At 37.0% G+C, this 19,797-nt stretch overlaps 3 protein-coding genes and 1 long non-coding RNA gene across 5 annotated transcripts in view; 3 read left to right on the top strand and 1 right to left on the bottom strand.

The window, feature by feature from the left end:
• Window positions 1-579: 579 nt before the first annotated feature.
• Window positions 580-6,145, top strand: LOC146484016 (actin-related protein 2/3 complex subunit 5-A-like). Its single transcript, XM_085105364.1, has 4 exons — window positions 580-814; window positions 2,389-2,461; window positions 3,884-4,060; window positions 5,148-6,145. Exons 1-4 carry the CDS (start codon window positions 675-677, stop codon window positions 5,208-5,210), a joined length of 453 nt encoding a protein of 150 aa, XP_084961490.1. The 5' UTR covers window positions 580-674; the 3' UTR covers window positions 5,211-6,145.
• A 50-nt stretch (window positions 6,146-6,195) lies between these two features.
• Window positions 6,196-8,812, top strand: LOC146484015 (uncharacterized). The gene is made up of 2 exons (XR_014863719.1): window positions 6,196-7,985; window positions 8,094-8,812. It is a non-coding gene; the product is annotated as an uncharacterized LOC146484015 (long non-coding RNA).
• On the bottom strand, window positions 8,620-14,039 carry LOC146484014 (cytochrome c). Its single transcript, XM_085105367.1, has 5 exons — window positions 13,908-14,039; window positions 12,291-12,381; window positions 10,353-10,515; window positions 9,747-9,794; window positions 8,620-8,891 (listed from the first exon to the last, which is right to left on the bottom strand). The coding sequence occupies exons 2-5, from the start codon at window positions 12,372-12,374 to the stop codon at window positions 8,857-8,859; spliced, it is 330 nt and encodes a 109-aa protein (XP_084961493.1). The 5' UTR covers window positions 12,375-12,381; window positions 13,908-14,039; the 3' UTR covers window positions 8,620-8,856.
• A 1-nt stretch (window position 14,040) lies between these two features.
• LOC146484011 (putative cytosolic iron-sulfur protein assembly protein CIAO1 homolog) overlaps window positions 14,041-19,797 on the top strand; it is a 36,421-nt gene continuing 30,664 nt past the window's right edge. Inside the window, exons 1-3 of one of the 2 annotated variants that reach the window (XM_085105359.1) lie at window positions 14,041-14,175; window positions 16,702-16,780; window positions 17,809-17,888. In XM_085105359.1, coding sequence (XP_084961485.1) covers window positions 14,139-14,175; window positions 16,702-16,780; window positions 17,809-17,888 — 196 coding nt within the window. In that variant the 5' untranslated portion in view covers window positions 14,041-14,138. Of the gene's footprint in view, window positions 14,245-16,701; window positions 16,781-17,808; window positions 17,889-19,797 lie in introns of both variants that reach the window. The other variant, XM_085105358.1, reaches the window with a different exon arrangement.

Genomic DNA, 19,797 nt, shown 5'->3' with positions numbered 1-19,797 from the left:
TGGCGGCTTAATACAGGGCCGTTATATACAAGTTCGACTGTATTATTATAAATAGGATTTTTACTATTCTTTTTCTACTTTTAACTTGTGCATATCGATTTCCTTGGAATATTTTAATAAAGAGATCATTTAATTATTTTTATTATTATTATTATTATTTTTTTTTTAAATAAAATAAAAATAATTCTTTATTAAAATATTCCAGACAAATTGCTATTTACAAGTTAAAAGTATATAACAAAGAGCTATTAAAAACCTATTCACATTTCATTTCGATTAAAAAAAAGTTAATATTTTCAAGCAATAATGTTTGTGTAAAGAAAAGAAAAAAAAAAACAAATGTCATGAAGTTTTAAAAAAATGAAATTCGGCATTTTAAAATCAGTTCCACATGATAAAAAGAAAAGGAAAAAAATAAACAAAATTATTATTATTGTTATTATTATTTTGTTATTTAGACGAAATGTGTTTTCTTATAGACCTTGAATAAAAACAAAGTTTTGTGCTGTCGTCGACTCGTCGGATCGGAAGAGATCGGAGGAGACCGGCTGAGGGTCTGGATCTAGTATTTCTCTCTAATGGCATGATGGGAAGAGGAAGGGAGTGAAGCTCGTTTCTGGAGAAAATTTCAAGGAAAGTAGGCGAAATTTTGCTGTGAAAACTCGACCTTCGATATGGCAAAATCCAGCCAGTCGACGAAATTTAGAGGAGTGGATGTTGACGAGCTGGATGAAAACAAGTTCCAGGACGAAGGAGACGAGGATTCAGGACAAAGCGGACCTGATGAAGCTGAAGTGAACAACTTACTAATGCAGTATCCTTGTGCATATCGATGAATTTGTGTCTCCGAGTGTAGCTTAATGAGACATTTTACCTTCACAGCCCCTTATAAAATGTAATATTCCGTTTGGAATAATTTTCTTACCCGAGAGGTTTTGGAAATGATTTATTTGGAAATATTCAAGCTGATTAAGTTATATTCCCACTGTCAAGTTTACTGGCAAAAATAGCTTTTAATATAAGTCTTTAATACTTGAAGTAACGCCTCTTTTGTTTCTTCACTGGTTAAATACATCGTCTAAAAAATCCTTTCTTCATCTCCTTTTATAATCTGCAACAGCTTACTTACTGTTTATAACAGAGGGCAGTTTAATCTGGTGTTACGTTTTTAAATATCTTTCGAGAAATCAATTTAAGCTTATAGTCCAGGAAATGCTGCGAGTACATTTAACAATTATTCCACGAGCATGCGTTGGATATGAGATGATAGATAGCCTGGCTATAATGATCTCACAATCCAATAATAGTTTTATTAAGAACAACCAAAATCAGTAAAATATTGCTGATTTCATCAGGGCAGGAAACTTTCTTCTCAATTTGCTTGTCCATTCGGACAAGTGCAATGTGTATTTTACTTGTCCGAACCACAAAACTACTTGCCCAAAAAATCCGACAAATTTTTTCCAATGGCCTGTCCTCCACTTTGTTTGGTCATTTAGCGATGTGGTATGGCAAACAACATGGCGACGACTTTTCGAATGGGCTGTCAGTGTTTCCCTTCTGAATCCTTGAACTCCATCTCCACATCCGATGTACATTGGGCTGCTTTTATCAGCTAGTTCTGGATACTTCCGACAAGTCGAGCAATGCATTTGTCTGTTTGTTCCTCATAACAAACCAACTCGATCTCTTTCTGCTAAGCTGGGTGAAATTTTCTGACACGCTTCGCTTCATCTTTTTTTGTGTCATCTTCCTTTCTTTTCTTTTTGGAAGGAACATCCACGTCAATACTGCCAGGTGTTTCAATTTCAGTAATTTTGATTGAGACCAAGACATTGTCGATACGCTCCACAAGCGACAGAAAAAGGTAGCCTGACAAGCACATGTTGTCATGCGCCTGCAATTATGCTGTACAGCTGGACTCACATGGAAATTAATGGCGGCAGGCTTCGCGTAACGAAACACACAACTCACGACAACTTACGCAAAATGATATTTTATTTTCTGTAAAAGCTACTTTTTTATGGCAGTAAGTTATCAAATATGGAAAGAATGATTCATTCTATATCCAAAGTCAAGAAAAAAGTTCATTAATTTTTTCCTACAATGTGGTCGCCCAATTGGACAAATTGGATCATACTTTTCCTTGTCCGAATGGAAAAGCTACCCGTCTCGGACGTTCAGACAGCCTAAGTTTCCTGCCCTGTTTCATGTTTCAAGAAAGACAAGAAGATATTTAATGGCCGCTGTTTCTCAGCCATGGTATAATGGCTGATATCCGACGGGCGCTTAGCCAATGAAAACTCTGGAATTGCCTTATCCAATGATCCAGTATGAATATGTGATGATCTCTTGTTTTAATTCCTTTTGACCTTAACGTTGGTCCAGGAAGAAAAATGCAGATGCATTAAAAGCTGCTTTGACAAATGCACCTATCATGTCAAAAAACCAAGCTGTCAAGGTAAGAGTTAAACAACATTCATGTGCAAAATGTACAGTATACTTAAAGAACTCTTTTGCTGATGCAAATTAAGTGGTTAGTGCTAAATTAACAAGGGAAGATTCAGTGACAAAAATAGTCAGTGAATTTCATTTTCAGCCTGAAGGCCAACGTTGAAACCTGTGGCTGGTCAATCATTCAATGATTTCATGTACAGATGTACAGTATATTACTTTTCAAGCTCAGGGTGTAACACCAGCTTGTGCCAGTATCATTTTTATATACTCAGCACTCCAGTTGCTGAAACCAGGAAAGTCTCCACAAAAACTCTTGACTTAGCAACTTTTTCCTTTCAACACAGTACTTATTGTTTGGTTGTGTAGCAATATATTTTATTACAAAACTAGTTTCATCAATTTTGACATCTTCAGTTAGTTGGCACAGTGAATCATTGATTCAAAGAATTTCAATGATCCATCTTAAATGCAACAAATTATACATGAAAAGTAGACTCTTATTAGGCACAGAGAAAGGGCAGAACCAGGGTTAAATGAAAACAATTTAAAATTATATAAAATTATCCATGAACACAAAGTATTCATTTGAGAATGACAGCATCAAAGTCTGATGGACTAGCATTCAATAGCGTGAAGGGAGCGGTTATTGGGTAGGAGTAGTAAAGAGCTTAAGCAACAACAAGGGCAACAGCAACAAAGAAACGTTACTTGAAAATATTACTCCATCTTAGTTCTGCTACTTCACAATTATTTCAACCCATCTAACTTGAACAAAAACAGCAAACTACCCAGGAAACAACCGCAGGCGTAGCATTCGAGTTTAAAAAGAGAATGAAAAATTCATTGTCATGCTCTCCACAAACCATGAATTTGGTCATTTTGCTTTGTTGCTTTCAGAGGACAGCAAAGAAATGTACAAAAATTCAAAATGCACATACAGAGGGATTGTTTTTGCTAAGTAAACTTACAGTCGACTCCCGATAACTCGAACCTTCAAGGTTCGAGTTAGCGAGGGTTCGAGTTATCGGGAGTCGACTGTATTGTTTTGAGGCATTGTCATTGCCGTTGCCATCGTCATTGCTTAACGCTCCCTAGTGAGAGTGACCAGAACTATGGCACGTGTTGTCACTGATCATTTGAGCCAACTGCCCTAATGTTAACCAGTATCCAACTGCCCTTACAATATCACTTCTTGATTGAACATGCACATCACGAGAATAAAGGAACTGTTCACCAAAGATAACACATCTTGATGTTCAAACAAATTCTCTTGTCTAGTGGGTGTCATGATACTGGGATGGGTTAATCCACATACTGGACAAGGTACATACTTAACATGTTTATTTACAAACCTCCTGTTGTTGCAGGACAAGGCATTTGCAATTGTTGTGTAAGCCTGCTAAAGTAGAATCTCCTGTTGTTGCAGGACAAGGCATTTGCACTTGTTCTGCGTGTTTTAACAGCTGTTAAGTCTAATGAAATGGAGCAAGCTGTTAAAGTCTTAGACAAGAATGAGCACGATATATTGATGAAATACATCTACAGAGGATTTGCTGAGCCAACTGAGAAAACAAGCGCTATACTACTCACATGGCACGAGAGGGTAGGTATAAGCTGATCACATCTCTTTAATTGTGAAGCGTGGGCATTTATTCATATAGCATTTACAGATGTTTTCAATGTTACGTATACAGCGGACTATCTTTTGAAGTACCATCTTTTAACATGCCATGTATGTCAGTGCTACTGATTTATTTACAGTTGAACTCGACGTTGGGCAATGAAGATGGGTTTATTTATCTTCAGACTGATATAGGGAATATCAAGAAGTCAATCCGAGATCAATAAACCTACAGTTTTGAAATAAAAAATGGGCGAATTCTACTAGAAGTTACAGAAGCGAGAACAGAGTCAATCAAAAGCAGTCAAATAGTTTGAATTTTTCCTGAGAGCCATGTAAAATTGACAGGTTAACTCATTTATCAGCCATTTTAGGTTAGCTGTTGTTCATTTGTCTTTTACCAATAAGTTGAAAATATATTGGCTCGATAGTTAAAAATAGTCTTTCAGTTGTTTATCTAGTATGTCGAAAGATGGCACATAGGAAGTTAGTTGCTATTCTGTGCTAGGCACAAAACACTGTAAGTGATTATAAAGTGTTGTTTTAACAACTTAAGCAAAGCATGTGTTCTGATTTGCATGCAGACAAAAGCTAGTGCATAATTGGGCTGTTTTATAGGCTTTATAGCTTTTTGAACATAAAGTACATTCAGATAACCATAAGAAATTTTAGGTGTTACAGATGACTTGGAGACACAACTACAGGATTTAACCAGAAATGGTTCTTTCATTGATTTTTCTTTAAAAAGGAGAATTTGTGTTACATGACAACACCTTAGTTATTGAAAACAGATTAATTCTGGTTCTCTGAACATTGAGATTATGTCATAAAATGGTAAAGAAATTATGGTTCAGGGGGGACTGTTTAGTTATGAATGCACTCATGAGGCTTGCTAAGCAGTAAGGAAATTACCTCTTGTATGTATCTGTAACTAAATAGTGTATGTCAAGTTGTTTATCCTTATTTATTGATGGGGCAGGTTACAAGCACTCAGTGCTTCATTTCTTAGTTTTAAGAAAGAAGAACAATAAAACTCTCTCTCTCTCTCTCTTTTGTTGTTCTGTTTCAGGTTCTAAATGTTGCTGGCCTTGGTTGTATTGTCCGAGTGCTTACTGACAGAAAGACGGTGTAGATGACAAAGTTCATTTTATTGCACAAAAAATTTTTCATCTTAAATGTCAATGATTTGTTTAAAAATTATCAGATTTCAGTTTCACATTTAAAATCACCACTCAGTAGTTCAGTAGTCTTTCCCTTGGTTAGTTAATTCTTTGCCTCCTAGCTCCACAAAAGTAAGAATTTGGCAGTTATCTAAAATTCTCCTGGAAAAATTGAAAATGCAAATAACACCAAAAGAAAGGACATTTCTCAGTAGAAAATTGCTTTTACTTGGGCAGCCAAAATTAGGGATTTAATCCAAGTAGTTTAAGCTAAAAGTTAGTGTGGTAAAGGCTTTTTACTCGCGGAGAAAAAAGATGATTGGCTGCTTTACCCAGGCAGTTCAAATTAAATACATGTATCTTTTCCCACATTACATTCCATAGTTTATCTAGTAAATGCTAGGTAGCATCACAGGAGGATGTTTTCTTCCCTTCTGTCATAGGGCCAGTTTCTCACAGTCCCAGTAAGTTACTGGGTCATATTATAAGTACTTTGGTAATTTCTTGTAACAACTTGCTGGAAGTGTTTCACTTACATATATTTAGGAGCGTGCCTACTTTTGTTACTGCACATAATGTACCTTCTGCGCATATTGAGATACTCGGGTTTCCTATGGGTGGTGCCAACTAATACAGGTTTTTGCACGGTTTAAAACTATGTGGAGAAAGCAGAACTAATCAAGTGCTTTTGGTATCGAAAAAGAAAATTGGGGGTAACCATACACTGTACATTTTTCAGAGATAGTAACAAAAGCTTCAATTTGGAAAAAAACACCATACATTGCTTTGTCAGTATTTTGCTGCTTTTTACTGTTGCTTTTTACTATTGTCTCTTAATTATCTTAATTGTTGCTCAATTTTCTTTTTGGATTCCAATAGCCCTTGCTAAGATCTGCTTGTTCCACATAGTCATCATCATTTGGTCCTTTTCCCTTTAAGGGAAATGGGGCCTTTCCACATAGTCATAAACTGCATAAAAATACTTCGGTATTAGTAGGCACAGTCTTTAAAAAATGTTAAAAATTGAATTTACATTGCATAGTTTTCAGCCCTGGAAAGTTGTAGAGACTATTGAGAAACAGGTCCCTGGAAGGAGAAAAAACTGGCAACTAAACTTTATAACTACATGTTATAATAAAGCTTTTATTCTTTTCATGTAAATTGACCCTGCTGTACTGTTGGTCTATTTTTGTAAATGTTTTTTATTTACAAAGGCAATAGCTAGGTTTGAGAATAAAATTTTCATAATTGCAAAGGTGTATGGTGTCATCTGAACTCAAGCACATATATGGTAAACACCTGTGTAAACAAACTTATCTTTCCCTGTGGCCATTACACTCAATTATACACTTCTTTATTGTGCACGAGAACTGAGTAGTCGAGCGCAAGGTGGTATCACAGTTAGCTGAAAAAGATTCTATTAAGAAATTTGGCTGTTTAGGTTGTTAAATATTAGGTTTTATATTTTTGGTTCTGGTCAGATAGCTAATTCAGTAACAATAGCAAAAGTAATAACAGAAAATAATCTTTACAGAGGAAGCTCCTTTCACATTCAGTGGTTTTCAGGGAGTTCCTCGGACAAGAACAAACAAGATTACAACGGAATAAAATTATTACTAAGTTGAAATAAAATATTAGTATAAAAGCTAAAAGTTCAGAAACGTTCCAAACCAACCAGTCAGAGCTAACAGATGGACTAAAATGGAAAATATTTTACGGGCATGGAAATCATAAATGTATACATGTACCGTTATATAATATTTAACTTGCGACAAGTCAACTTCTTATGGTGCTGAAGGAGATCAGTGAGAGGCTTGTGGATGTAGAATTTTCAAGATGATGGCGAAATGAGAGAAAATTAGCAAGTTATGTGCTTCATTGAAAGGTGGAAAAATTGGTTATATGCACTTGTTTTATTTGGTCTTTTAGGAGTATGAAAACAAAGGGCAAAATAAATCTGCATACCATCAGATTTTGCACGCTTTAGACCTTATTCATAAATGGCAGCCAATAAATTATTCTATCATTTTCATGAAAACTAGCCTCATCAGTGTGTAAAACTTTCAATAGAAGTTTTACACTAAAAGGAGGTTGTTAGGCCCAACTTACATATATAGAAAATAGTTATAAATCGGCCACCATTATTTTATGCAAAGGTCTGTTAGGTTACAGAAATGACTGCAGCTGTGAACCGTTGTAGTTAACTCCAGGCATTCCAGCTGTTCAACCACTTCATCCATCATTTGTTGGTTTCACCAAAAATGGCCCAGGTTGATGCTTTGTTGGAAAAACAGTTTATTCTGCCGTAATACAAACCAACTTTTTTGCTCACCAGTTTACAGAAGAGATTAGACAAGTTCAAATAGTAGACTGAACATTCTTTGAAACTAATGGTGCACATAACAGGGTAAAAATAAGCCAATAATTCCAACCTCTTCTTTCTTCATCCACCGTTTCAAACTTCTTTCATTTGTGATCATAACTGTTTTCATAACACCAAAGGGGTGCTTATTTGAGAAAGGGTGTTTAACCAAAGGTGGGTATTTAATCAAGGAAAATACAAAAGCATGCAAAACACAGCTGTCTTGCTGAACCCACAGCCATTTGGGACTTCCCTCCAACTGACCATTCAAGCAACGATACAAGGAAGTCTGTCAAATGTATCAAAATCTATGAAATAAAAATATTTTTTTGCTTCATAGGTCGATCACTGAGGTATGCTAAAACAATTAGACGGCTCACCCTCGGTTTCTATCGCCTTTTACAGTTGACTCGGGGCTCCGCCCCTCGCCAACTATCAGCCGATAGAAACCTCGAGCTTGCCGTCTAATTGTTAAATAGAGAGCAGGCCCCAGTTGTTCAAAGGCCGGATAACTTTATCCGCTGGATAAGGCACTATTCAGGGTCTTAAACATACTTCACGTTAAACGCTGTCCAAGGTTTTCATACACTCCCAAACTTAACTGTGGTTGGAGTGTGCATATTCGCTTGTATAAGAGGAAATACTGAAATCTTTGCACAGATTGAAACTGTCGGATAGTGACTTATCCACAGGATAAAGTTATACGGCCTTTGAACAACTTTACAGCATGGGGATGTACAGCCTCAGACTAGCGGTAACACAATCTTCTGTGTAACAATTGGAATCTGATGGTAATTAATAGAGAGCCTATCAGCAGCTGCTGCAAGAGGCTGGGTGCAATAAGAGCAGCTGCATTTGCAGGAATCTGGAAAGACATTTCAAAAGCAGCTACCGGAAACTATTTCACCTTTCACCAATGAAGGATTATCATGACCTGATGTTAAGTTATGTTTGACCAAAACTACAGTACTTACATTCAGTCTAGTCTAGCTTGGGAGAAAATACACAGACAGCTCAAATGCCAGTAAAAGTAAAACAGTTTTATTGTCATCACAGCCTTTTAAAATTCTGAAGAAATTAAAACAAAGCACAGCCTTGAAAATTACTGTTCCGCATCCTGTACAAATTAATTTAAGCCATCTGTATGCATTCTAGTATTCCACCCCGGTTTCATCAAGAAGTATGATACATGCTCAGTAAAATAGCGTCAAATCCATGTAATTGAATGTCGCCACTCATCAACCAAATTGCTGGTTTCAGCTTGTGGCCTCTTTCAGATAGGCAATGAGGTCTGCAAGAAAATAAACCAAGCCATAAAATTATTATTCAGTAATGAAAACTCAAATGCCCCGTGCAACAATAGGTTTGCAAAGAAGTTTGTAAAAAATGTGTTCATGGATTTTTTTTCCAGTAAATTGTGATAATCCTTGATTATAATTTAACCCACATTTTATACTAGCATTTAAAATGGCTTATAAAGAAATGGGGAAATAATTATATATTATTATAAACTGTAGCTAAATAATAAAGAAGCCAAATTATATGATTTGCTAAGTATCAAGAAAAATTATTCTGGTACAGCTGAATCTTTATCCAATCTTCCATCCCACAGCTGGGAAATCCAAGAAAGTTGCTAAAATCTTGTACGGTAAATCAACTTCACTGGCAGGAAAAGGGTATGATGACTATAGGCCTCTCAAAAGCAAGTTATGACGCCTAAAATTGTATGCTGGATGAAAAGAGGACCACAGGAAAGGAACAAGGACAACTGTAAACTAGGAATGGCATCATGGAATGTAGGCAAGAAGATTGCTGGTTGGGTAATGAATCCATTTGCACAAAAGGCAAGGGCAAATGGGCCCTACACAGTAATGTGTATTATTGTGAAGTTCCAGAAAAAAAATCCATACCCACCCCGAGGAAGGTCATTGAAAATTCCTAGGGGAAGGGGGTCTTAAAAGCCAAAATTTTAGAAGCAAAGTATGAAGCTACATGTAAACTGGAATATCCTGGGGGGAGGGGGTGCAAACAAAAAAAATTTTCTATGGGGGGAATATGGATATTTTCTTGAACTGCACATTAGGTGAAAGTGAAGGAAGCATGTTCTTGAATGTAATGTTATTGACAACTGAACTCTTCCACTAACCTGCTCTCTCATTTTTCTTTTTAAGACCAGCAAACACCATCTTTGTGCCTGGAGACCAAAGATAAACACACTCAACATTGAAGATTAAAGAGAGGAATGACTCTACAACATACATTGTATCCCTAGCTTTTAATACACAGCAGAAAACTGCATATTGAAACATTAAATGGAAGAAAGAAAGGTTCTTCCTTCCTTTGTCCTGGCTCCCCTGGCTTTGTGGTCCCCTCTCAGCAACATGCCTGAAATAAGCATTTCTTGCAATGTTTTGTTGCTGCAGTAGAATTAAGGTTTAATGTTGCAACCATTTCAGCAACAACAAATTGCAAAACACATTCATTTCAGAGCAAGTTACAGCTGTACACCAGTCAATTTGTCTTGCAACTTGTGTCGCAACAAAATTTATTGCAAGTTGCATGAAAAATTTTACAGTGTAACAGTGTGGGATAATACAAGTTTAGAATGAAGAAGGAGCTTGTAAAAATATATCACAATAAATAAATATTCTATGAACTATTAACTTTTACTGGATCACTGTTCCGAAATATTTTCAAATAACTGTACCATCCTTGAATTCACAAAACAAGACAGTTTGTTGACGTTACATACCAGGGATAAACTTCTTAGGGTTTTCCAGGTAAACCCACAATGTGTCTGGTCCCCAAGTTATGCCTTTGTTCTTGTTAGACTCTGTGTATGAGAAACCTGGTGCCTGTCCAGTTTTTCGTCCAAACAAGCCATGAAGGTTTGGCCCTGTCTTGTGCTTTCCACCCTGAAATGAAGATTGGTTTTATCAGTTGACAGTCCAGAAATGAAGGAGCCATTGGGGTAGGTGATGGCATGCATTTGTGATGACAAGGGAAATGTGGAAAAAAAGATGACTATAATAAGACCGACTTGAGTACCTACACTTGCGCTGACTATATGCAACTGTAGCAGTTAACTAAAAGTTGGGGAGGTGTTCAGTTTGGCATGGTCAATGCTAATGCTAATAACAGGGTCCGAAATTGCGCTTTCCTGGTCGCCAATGCGACTAAAAATTTTGCACTGGCGACCAGAATTTCACAACTAGTCGCCAGCGGGCGATTAACTATTTCATGCCACGATCATTATATTATACAAACAATAACTTTGATTTTCAGCCAAATCGATAAAAATAAAATTCAAAGCCGCCCGCCAATTGGTCACTTACTTTTTACCTTTCCACTGCTTTTGAAGTAAAAAAAAAAAAACGATTTTCCTGTTAATATAAATCTATCACAACGCTTCACAGCTCGAGCAGTGCGAAGCTTCGCCGCCATGTTTTTTTAACGAGAAATGCTGCACGGTTGTGGCCTGGTGCGAACAACATGGCGATCCGTCGATCGTCTTGACAGAATGCGAAAGGAAAGATCTTTTACGGTTTTGAACATAGAGCAAAAAACCAACCGGCAGTTTTTCAATCGGGTACATTTCTTCTCCAAAAGGTAGAGATTAGAGAAGGTATAAAGTTGACTTAAAGCATTTAGCATTCTTATGAAACTGCCTATATAGCCGGCATTCGATTCATTCGTCGTGGTTTTTCAGTGGTAGGTGTATAAATCGCCATTGCGGCCTCAAACGCAGACGCGAATTTTCCATCTGGCAACCAAAAATTTTGGTTTGTGTTTCGCTGCGAAGGAAAATTTTATTGACACTTTTTCTTCTACTTTTTGGCGACCACATTTTTCCATATGGCGACTGAAATTTCGGACCCTGAATAAACTAATTTTGTCTTTTCTGGTTCTTTTCACTGTTGAGCAAAATGTGAGTGCCATAATTTTTGGGCCATTGTTTTTGGGTCATCGTTCCCAGTCTGATTCCTGGACTTACACATGTATATTCATGGCTGTTACAAATTATGTTTTGGATTTAGAATTTAACTGTAGCAAAAGGTGATGCTTTGCTATGATAGGAAGCTAATGCTTTGTGTTTATCTATGTAGCTGATACCTAGACCATACTCAAGGTAAATGCCTAGCCATCACTCACAGACACGAAGTGGGTCCAGTTCATTGTAAGTTCTCTTCCTTGTTGGATACATTTTCTCTAATACTCAAATAATCATTCCCCCCTCTCATATTAAAACCAACATTTAAATTAATGCAGTTAAATGCAATTTAACTAAGTTCAGAACAAAGAAAAGCTGGCATTCATTGGGGGGGTCAGCGGCTCTTGGTAGATAGCGCACATGCAGAGCACCGAATTGTGGTTGTGTTTAAGCGTGGCAGTGCGTAACGGACTTTGTGACTTTCTTGTTGGAGCGTCCCAGTTTTCTGTACAACTGAATTTCAGTTCAATCTGGGATCACAAATGTGTTTCTTTGATAAAATTTAGTCTAGTCAAAGAGCTATTTTCAAACTGGTATAAACATGCCTTGGCACCCTTGTGACATGTCTATTTGAAATGATTAGATCTATTATTTGCAAACTCACCCAGTGCCAAGGTAAAAAAAAAAAAAGTGAATTATGCTGCCAAAATATACTGTTGTCTTGTGTTTACTACAATGAAATGTAATCAAACCACTCACCGCCTCAACAGTGTGGCACTGTGCGCATTTTGTTTTGAAAACCTTGGCTCCCTTTGTGGCATCTCCTACTGGTACATCTCCCATTATGTTCCTGTATTGATAATAATTTTAACATACAATCATTAGCAAGCCCTGAATTTTTTTTAGCAAATGTGTACATGTCCATCTGCATGCGAGCTGTCGTGGCCCACAAATTTTGGTCATACTTGCCATGTGTTTGGTTACATCAAAGAACAAATGCTTGGCTGAATGAACTTTTGCTCAGGTCATAAAGAAATTTGTCACAATAACAAGGTGTTAGAGCCAGAAAGTAGGATGCAGTGGCAGGACCTGATGACAATTTCTGAAAGATTGCCCCAAATGGAGAAAGCATTTGGAGAAAAACAGGTACACTGAACACACTCTAAAGCCAGTTTTATCACTATCAATCCATTTGAGGAACTCATAACATACCTAATATGATTTCCATGGATTTACCTCAAATTGGTAAATGCATGAAACGGGTGTCTTAAAGGTTTGTGTCTGAAGATTTTTTGTCTTGAAAATATAAGGAAGATAGGAGTATGTTCCTGTGCTGAAGTCTACATAATAAAATTGAACTTTAGCACTTTTAAGATATAAAACACCAAGAGCTCTTCCATACTGAAGCCTAATACAATTAATATTTCCATTCCTGTGATCAATATATAAATTCTTCTCACAGTATCTTTTATTGCCAGTCAGACTGAGTGGAGAGAACAATGAAAATCATCAGCTAGGGGATATTGCTGTATGCTACCTCTACATTCTGAGAAGTGATATTAAAATAAATGTATGGCCAACAGCACAAAGAGGTCAAATCTTGAAACTGTAGCTTTGAGGACAAAAACCAATTCTTTGACACCATTATAAGCTTACTATCTTCCGCACAGACCAGATTGCATAACGATTTTATTAAGCTTTTAACGTACATGGCTATTTTATAAATGTGTGGTCTTCTCAAGAATAAAAACAGTCTTTCTTCAACAGAATACTGAAAAATCTACTGAAACGTACTATACAAGTAACAGGAAATTGCATCATTTGGCCTCAACTGCGATCAGCGATGTCTCAAGTAGATGTGTTGGAGCAAGAAGATACGCAAGTAACGATTGGGAATCGACAGAAAATTACTGGTCATAGAAAAGGACTAAAACGGAAAGTCGACCTTTGATTTCAAGTAAACATATTGGCTTCCTTGATATAGGATTCAAAAAGTTCTTTGCCAACGTAGAATTTGCTCACTTCGCCAACGAAAATGTCGATCGTTGAAATACGATCACAACTCTGACCAAGCGACAATCATAAAACCCCTCCCCCAACAACATTTATAACAATCTAAACAGTTTTAAACGTTTGAAGTTGGTGAATATACAAATCTACAAAGATAAAACCGAGACAGCGAGAAGGAATTTTTAGCGATGACACAACAGTACGTAAAAGCCGGTAAAAAAAATTCCACGCGTGTACACGTGCATGTGCCGAAAGGGCAACAAAGTTGTAACGGAAAAATATCCCTTTTCTTCCTAGAAAATCCACAACAAAAATTTTAAACTTCCACTGGAAGACTAAGGAGTATTGAGATCTGATTTCACCTACCTTTGATAAACAAATGTGTAGTATTTCACGACTGAACTTGTGCTCGACACTTCCAATCCAAGCGACAGTTTGAAAGGATCACGTTCAATTGCGTCACTACTTATGTAAGTAATGTGACACTACGCATGATCCACATGATCACTGGTACCAAATGACTCGTGGGCTCAAGCCTTGCAAAGCATTCTGGAATGTATTATTTAACGCCTGGGAGTTTTCTGTTCTCGTGAAGAAATGGCTGGAGGTTTGGAACTTTTACAGACTTTAAAAGGTATTGCTGATTCAGATTTAAGGAAAATGACAAATGCTTGTATTTGTGGAGGTGCAATAGTATTGTCCGGTAAGCATTTGCGAAAAGAAAGCCAGCTCCAGTTGGCTTGATAGCTCAGTCGGTATCGCAGAGGCAGAGCCTGGGGTAGTCAATCGATAAAAATTGATATCGGAAAATCATTCGATAAATCGATATCTATCGATAAATTGAACTTAAACGATATTGATTTTATCGGTCAATCGATAAAATTCGATACTCACACGCCGACGAAGTGTTAATGTTATCGATTTTATCGGATTCATCAATCGTTATTGAATCGATAAAAATTATCCTGTTTCCGTTGAGGGAGCGTTTGATTATGTAGATTTCAAAGGCGGCAATGAAATGATTTGTTGACAAACACTGTACAAGAGACCAAAGAGACTGCATTATGATTTTCTTCCTGATTTTATTGTTCGATTAACCGGGTTCGATTACAAACGTAAATTATTTTTCCTTTTCCGGGTTCCCGGCTTCAAGATTGTTGTCTAAATTTTTTCTCGTCCTTTGTTCCGTTGGTTTTGAAACCACGTTTAACCTAAGAAATATGGGGAACAAGAAGAATTTAGATTACGAACACGAGGGCGTCTTAGATGATTTGTTTGTATCTTTACTCAAAAAATCACGAAAATCTTTCCCTTTAAAGACTGGGTGAAAAAGCTACGAGCGTGCGATTGTGTTACATCAGCAAATAAATAAAACAGTGGAATAATCAACCTGGGATCTATATCTGATTTCATTCAAATACAACACACGCTGAGTAATACGAAAAGTTTGTAGAAAAGATGAAGCAATTTATATCGTTTTACGAACAGGGAAGTTGTTATAAGTGTCTCTAAGAGTTCTTTAATATCTTTAGGTGTTGCCGTTTCGAAAATTGGAACGATAATCCAGTTTCGATAAAATCGATAGCCCTGATTCAAAAATCGATAATTATCGATTACTCACAACGAAATATTTTATCGATTTTTATCGAATTTCGAAAAAATTAATCGATTTTTATCGATTGTTATCGAATGCTATCGATTATCGACATTATCGATTGACTACCCCGGGGGCAGAGGCATCGCAGAGGTCATGGGTTCGAATCCCGTTCAAGCCTGGATTTTTTGCCAAGCTTTGTTTTCGCAACTGTGTAAGTTGCGTAAATAAGTACAGGGTCTTTCTTCTATTTAATCTGTTACCCGCAGTTCAAATGTATGTTTCATATATTCACATTTCATTTATTCATCCTTCACGGGTTTATTACGAACTCACCATATGACCAGCTCCCAGTTGGCTTGATAGCTCAGTTGGTAGAGCACCACACCGCCATCACCGAGGTCATGGGTTCCAATCCCACTCAGCCTGAATGTTTTCAGGCTTTCTGTTCTTCGATTCTATTTAATGATTCATTTACATTCAAATCAAATTTTCTATACATGCCTTCAAAAACACTGCAAAGCTTGTGGAGACCCTTTTTGGTGTCAACTTCTCCTAAAAATGACATTTTCCACCTTGTCCATGGACCAGGAACCAAGTGTATTCCGCTGGACAAGGAGAAAGGTGTCAACTTGACACTTTGGGTTCAAATTTCCCATCCACGCGCCCTACCCAGGTAAATTTCAAATCCCCCACTTTCTGGAAAACCTTTCATGTCAATTAAATGGCCTACTCCCAGGCCATAGAAATGGTCAAATACCAGGGGTTTGTATGTTGAAAGTTCATTGCAGTCAGTTGTCTAGATCATAGTCCGATCAGCAATAGACTAAATAAAAACGTTCAAGATTCTAGGATCAAACAGCTGGTATAAATTAATGAATTTGCCCGATATTTCAGTTAGACAAAATTTATTTATTTATTTATTCTGATCCTGAAATAATGGCATCTCTTTTTGTTGAAATCTGCATTCCCCTCCAGGGAAAACGTCATAGTTGGCACTATTTATTTGCCCACTGAATCAAAACCTGTTGAGTTCCTGGAGAAATTTAATGAGTTGATTTCTCTTATTTCAAAAGATAGTAAGCACCGTTATGTCATGGGTGATTTCAATTAAGATCTTTTATGTTATGATGATTATGCCCGGGCCTTACAAGAATGTATGGATAGTTTATTTTCTCACATGTTCTTTCCTTTAATCACCCAGACAAGCCTTTCAAATATTAATTGGTCATCTATTCTTCCAGTTTCTTTGGACCCTAATTTGCTATTTGATGCTTTTATTCTTGAGTTCAAAACACTCTTTGATAAGTGCAGGCCGACAAGAGAGTATAGAAGCTACCAAAGAGTTTATTTCAAATTAACCTTCCTCAGGTTTTTTATCTAGCTCACAGGGAAAGTTGATCAACTTAATCAAACCAAAATATTGGGCATTTATTTGTACTAGCTGTATGATCAGCCTTGCATCTTTACAGTTTTTTTTAACCATTCTTGGCCTTTTTGCTGTCAGTAAGCTGTTTAAGGTTATAGGCTAGGCATATGGTAAGCTTCAACCTTTTTTTTTAACAGGCCATGAAGACAGAATATGGGCATTGAGTTGGAACCCTTCTGGGACAGTGTTAGCAAGCTGCAGCGGAGACAAAACTATACCATTCTAATTTGTCCACCTGTAGTTTTAAGTTCTTTATACAATATGTCCTTATTGGGGTGTTAACGTGTGCCTTCTTATGTAGGGGTGCTAAGTTATATTAGTGACAAGGCTCAGGTGCAAATAAATCCAAGTTGTTAGACCCTCAAAACCCCAAAAGGTCTTTGCATCTCCTTGTCAATAATTATATATATATGTTATTGAACTAGTGGGAGGTCCGTTTTTATTGTATAGACTTTCCTGCTTCAGTTGTTGCTTTCTAGTCCGCTTGAAACTTGCTTTTGTTCAAGCAGTGTGCAATAAAGTGAAAGAAAGTAAAACTCCCACATAAAAGTTTGAACAGTCACCACTTCATAAGCTTAATTTAAAACATATTTGCTTTTTTTTTTTCAAATTGAAACACTTTGCTCCATTTAAGACTTACATTGTAACAGAAGTAGTGCTTCTTCTGCATCTTTGCAGTCTGTATAGGAAAATTTGACCATTTAGGTTTTCTTCTGGTTCAAATCCTGCTCTGGCAGTTCACTGGAGCTGTTTCTTGGTAGCCCTGAGTTCAACTCCTTGTCCATGCCTGTAAATATACAGCTGGTTTGCCTCCCACTGGCTGGGATTCTTAACCATTTATATGTTATGTTAAATTTGTTTATGAAGTTTAATGGTTGACCCCACTAGCACTTGTGCTATAAACACTGCTGAGGGTAAATAAACAAGTTTATCATCATCTTCATCATTATTATTGTTATTAAATATAATCATCATCATTATTGTCATCATCATCATTATCATCATCATCATCATCAACTGGCCAATGTGTCACGACACCACGGGTTTCAATTTTTTTTTTCCTTTTACAGCTTTACAGGGCTTAATGTTTTATTCACTTTATAAACATTAAGTTGGTTTTGAGTTCACACTGGAGATAACACGCACCTTGTTCACTCTATTAATCTGGCTCATGATTTAAATGACTTGCTATTGTCCTATTTGTTTTTTTGGTGATTTTTCTCTTTCATTTGTGGTAAATACATTCGTCTTTGGGGCAAAGAAGGTGATCAGTGGGCATGCAAGACAATTCTTGAGGATGGACATCAGCGGACAATCAGATCAGGTGAGAATAGTCGCATGACTACACTTCTTTTGCTGATTGTAAAATTACTGCTGATTTGTTCTGGCAAATGAACATACAGGGTACACCATAATTAAGTTAACTCCTCTGTTTGAGGTTTCCCATAGCGCTATTTCTAGATCTGTAATTCACATGGTGTTAAGCTTTTGACTAGGAGGAGGAGAAGGGGACGGTTAGTTTCCTTTACTGTAAAATTTAATAATATAAGCCCCCCCCCCCCCTCCCATGTTCAAGGGTTTCAATAAGACCCCTCTGCTGCCAGTGCTCTGGCAATTCTGCTGCAAATTGCAGGCTATAATACATTGTGACGTTTGAGCTAAATTCATCCCGAAATATAATTAAGAACATGTAAAATAATAAAACTGCTTAATTTACCTCATCTGAGCAAAAACAGATAAAATTGGTTCAATGTCTATCATCTTTCAAGTTTTTTTAAAACCCTTTGAGTCATTTTGTGAAATTCAATGGGAATGTGGCCAAATTTCTCAGTGGGCCTCACTCCTTGCATAAATTCTTTTGTTAGAATGCAAAAAGCTACATTTCTAATGATCATAATTTTCTGAAATTCGGCTCCCTATTATAAAGGAGAGACGTTTTCAGCTTCATATATTGCTCTCCAACCGCTGCTGCATAAGGGCAGTCACCTACTTCAAATCTTGTTGAAAGCCCTGGCCCCGGTTGTTCAAAGAGCGGATAACTCTATCCAGTGGATAAATCACTCTCCAGCGGATAAAATGGACACCAACCAATACATTTTATCCACACATGGATAGCGAGTTATCCAGTGGATAACTGTTTATGTTTTCTTGAAAAAAAAAAGTACATAGACGAGAATAGTGCAGTAGTAATAATAGTAGTAAGATAAAGCAGTAATAATTATTCTGTCCTTTCATGCTATCGCACAACTACTCAATTTTGCTTAGAAACTGAAAACAAGATCACATGGTTATTTCTTCTGTTTGTCGTGAACGTTATTCTAAATCTCTACAATATTTCGCTCCAATCTCTAAACCAAAATTATCAACATAGGACACTGTACATATTATCCTCGCTGTTCTTCAAATATTTCCTATGGTACTAGTTGGCAAATATGTTTAGACATTACGAATTCTCATCTTTGCTGATCAGTGCCTTAATTCTCATGACCTGTTTGTTTGGTCATGCTGTGATATCGAAAGGAAAAAATTACATGCTGATCACTACAGGGGCAGAAAGATGTAGTTACCAAGTTTTACTAGACTTAGTTTTACAAGATGAATTATTGTTTCCCCGATCTAAGATGGCAAAATTCCGAGGGGTGGGTACTCCCCTATGTAAGCTGTAAATGTACGTGCCAGGCACCAAGGGTATGGTTTTTGAGCCGTTTTGGTCTGAAAACGGGGAAAGATTTTAACCATTTTGGCTTAAAAGTTAGAAAACGAGTATATGGACTTTACACAAACGGGTACAGATTCTAGAGACCAGGGATCAGTGAATTTTAGAAGCCAGGTCTAAACAAGGGTACCGGAAAAATTACATATTTTGGTCTTTGGTCTGAAATAAGGTCAGGTTTAGGGGAACCGCGCCCCACACCCGAAGTTGGCTTAGTAATGTGAAATGTTTCAGTCGCCCTTTTCAGTATGAATAATGGGAATGTTTTACGTTACCATAACCTGCGCGTTGAATTAACAAAATAGACTGTATGCTTTTTTTTTGAAACTACTTTACACTGCTTTATGCGAGGAGGCCATAGTGAGGAGGGCTGGTATACCTTCTCTCCGAGCATCGGACTTGCTAATGATACCGCGTTTCAACCCCCGATTTTATGGAACGGCATGATCGGTACACTCGCATCTGCTGCAGATATCTCGTATAAGGACATCGAACGAAAACTACGCAGCTTGAATGTAAT

This window comes from Pavona decussata, unplaced genomic scaffold, assembly GCF_977016875.1.
Source record: "Pavona decussata unplaced genomic scaffold, jaPavDecu1.1 SCAFFOLD_37, whole genome shotgun sequence".
In the NCBI taxonomy this organism is placed as follows: domain Eukaryota; kingdom Metazoa; phylum Cnidaria; class Anthozoa; order Scleractinia; family Agariciidae; genus Pavona; species Pavona decussata.
This window is presented reverse-complemented; position numbering and strand designations above follow the sequence as displayed.

What these genes read in the sequence shown, in the direction of transcription:
- LOC146484016 (XM_085105364.1), top strand. Translation starts at nt 675, where the DNA reads ATGGCAAAATCCAGCCAGTCGACGAAATTTAGAGGAGTGGATGTTGAC. An exon ending in GTGAACAACTTACTAATGCA is followed by an intron (nt 815 to 2,388) that starts GTATCCTTGTGC and finishes ACGTTGGTCCAG; the next exon opens with GAAGAAAAATGCAGATGCAT. An exon ending in CAAAAAACCAAGCTGTCAAG is followed by an intron (nt 2,462 to 3,883) that starts GTAAGAGTTAAA and finishes CTGTTGTTGCAG; the next exon opens with GACAAGGCATTTGCACTTGT.
- LOC146484014 (XM_085105367.1), bottom strand. Translation starts at nt 12,374, where the DNA reads ATGGGAGATGTACCAGTAGGAGATGCCACAAAGGGAGCCAAGGTTTTC. An exon ending in AGTGCCACACTGTTGAGGCG is followed by an intron (nt 10,516 to 12,290) that starts GTGAGTGGTTTG and finishes TCTTCATTTCAG; the next exon opens with GGTGGAAAGCACAAGACAGG. An exon ending in AAAGAAAAATGAGAGAGCAG is followed by an intron (nt 8,892 to 9,746) that starts GTTAGTGGAAGA and finishes ATTTTCTTGCAG; the next exon opens with ACCTCATTGCCTATCTGAAA.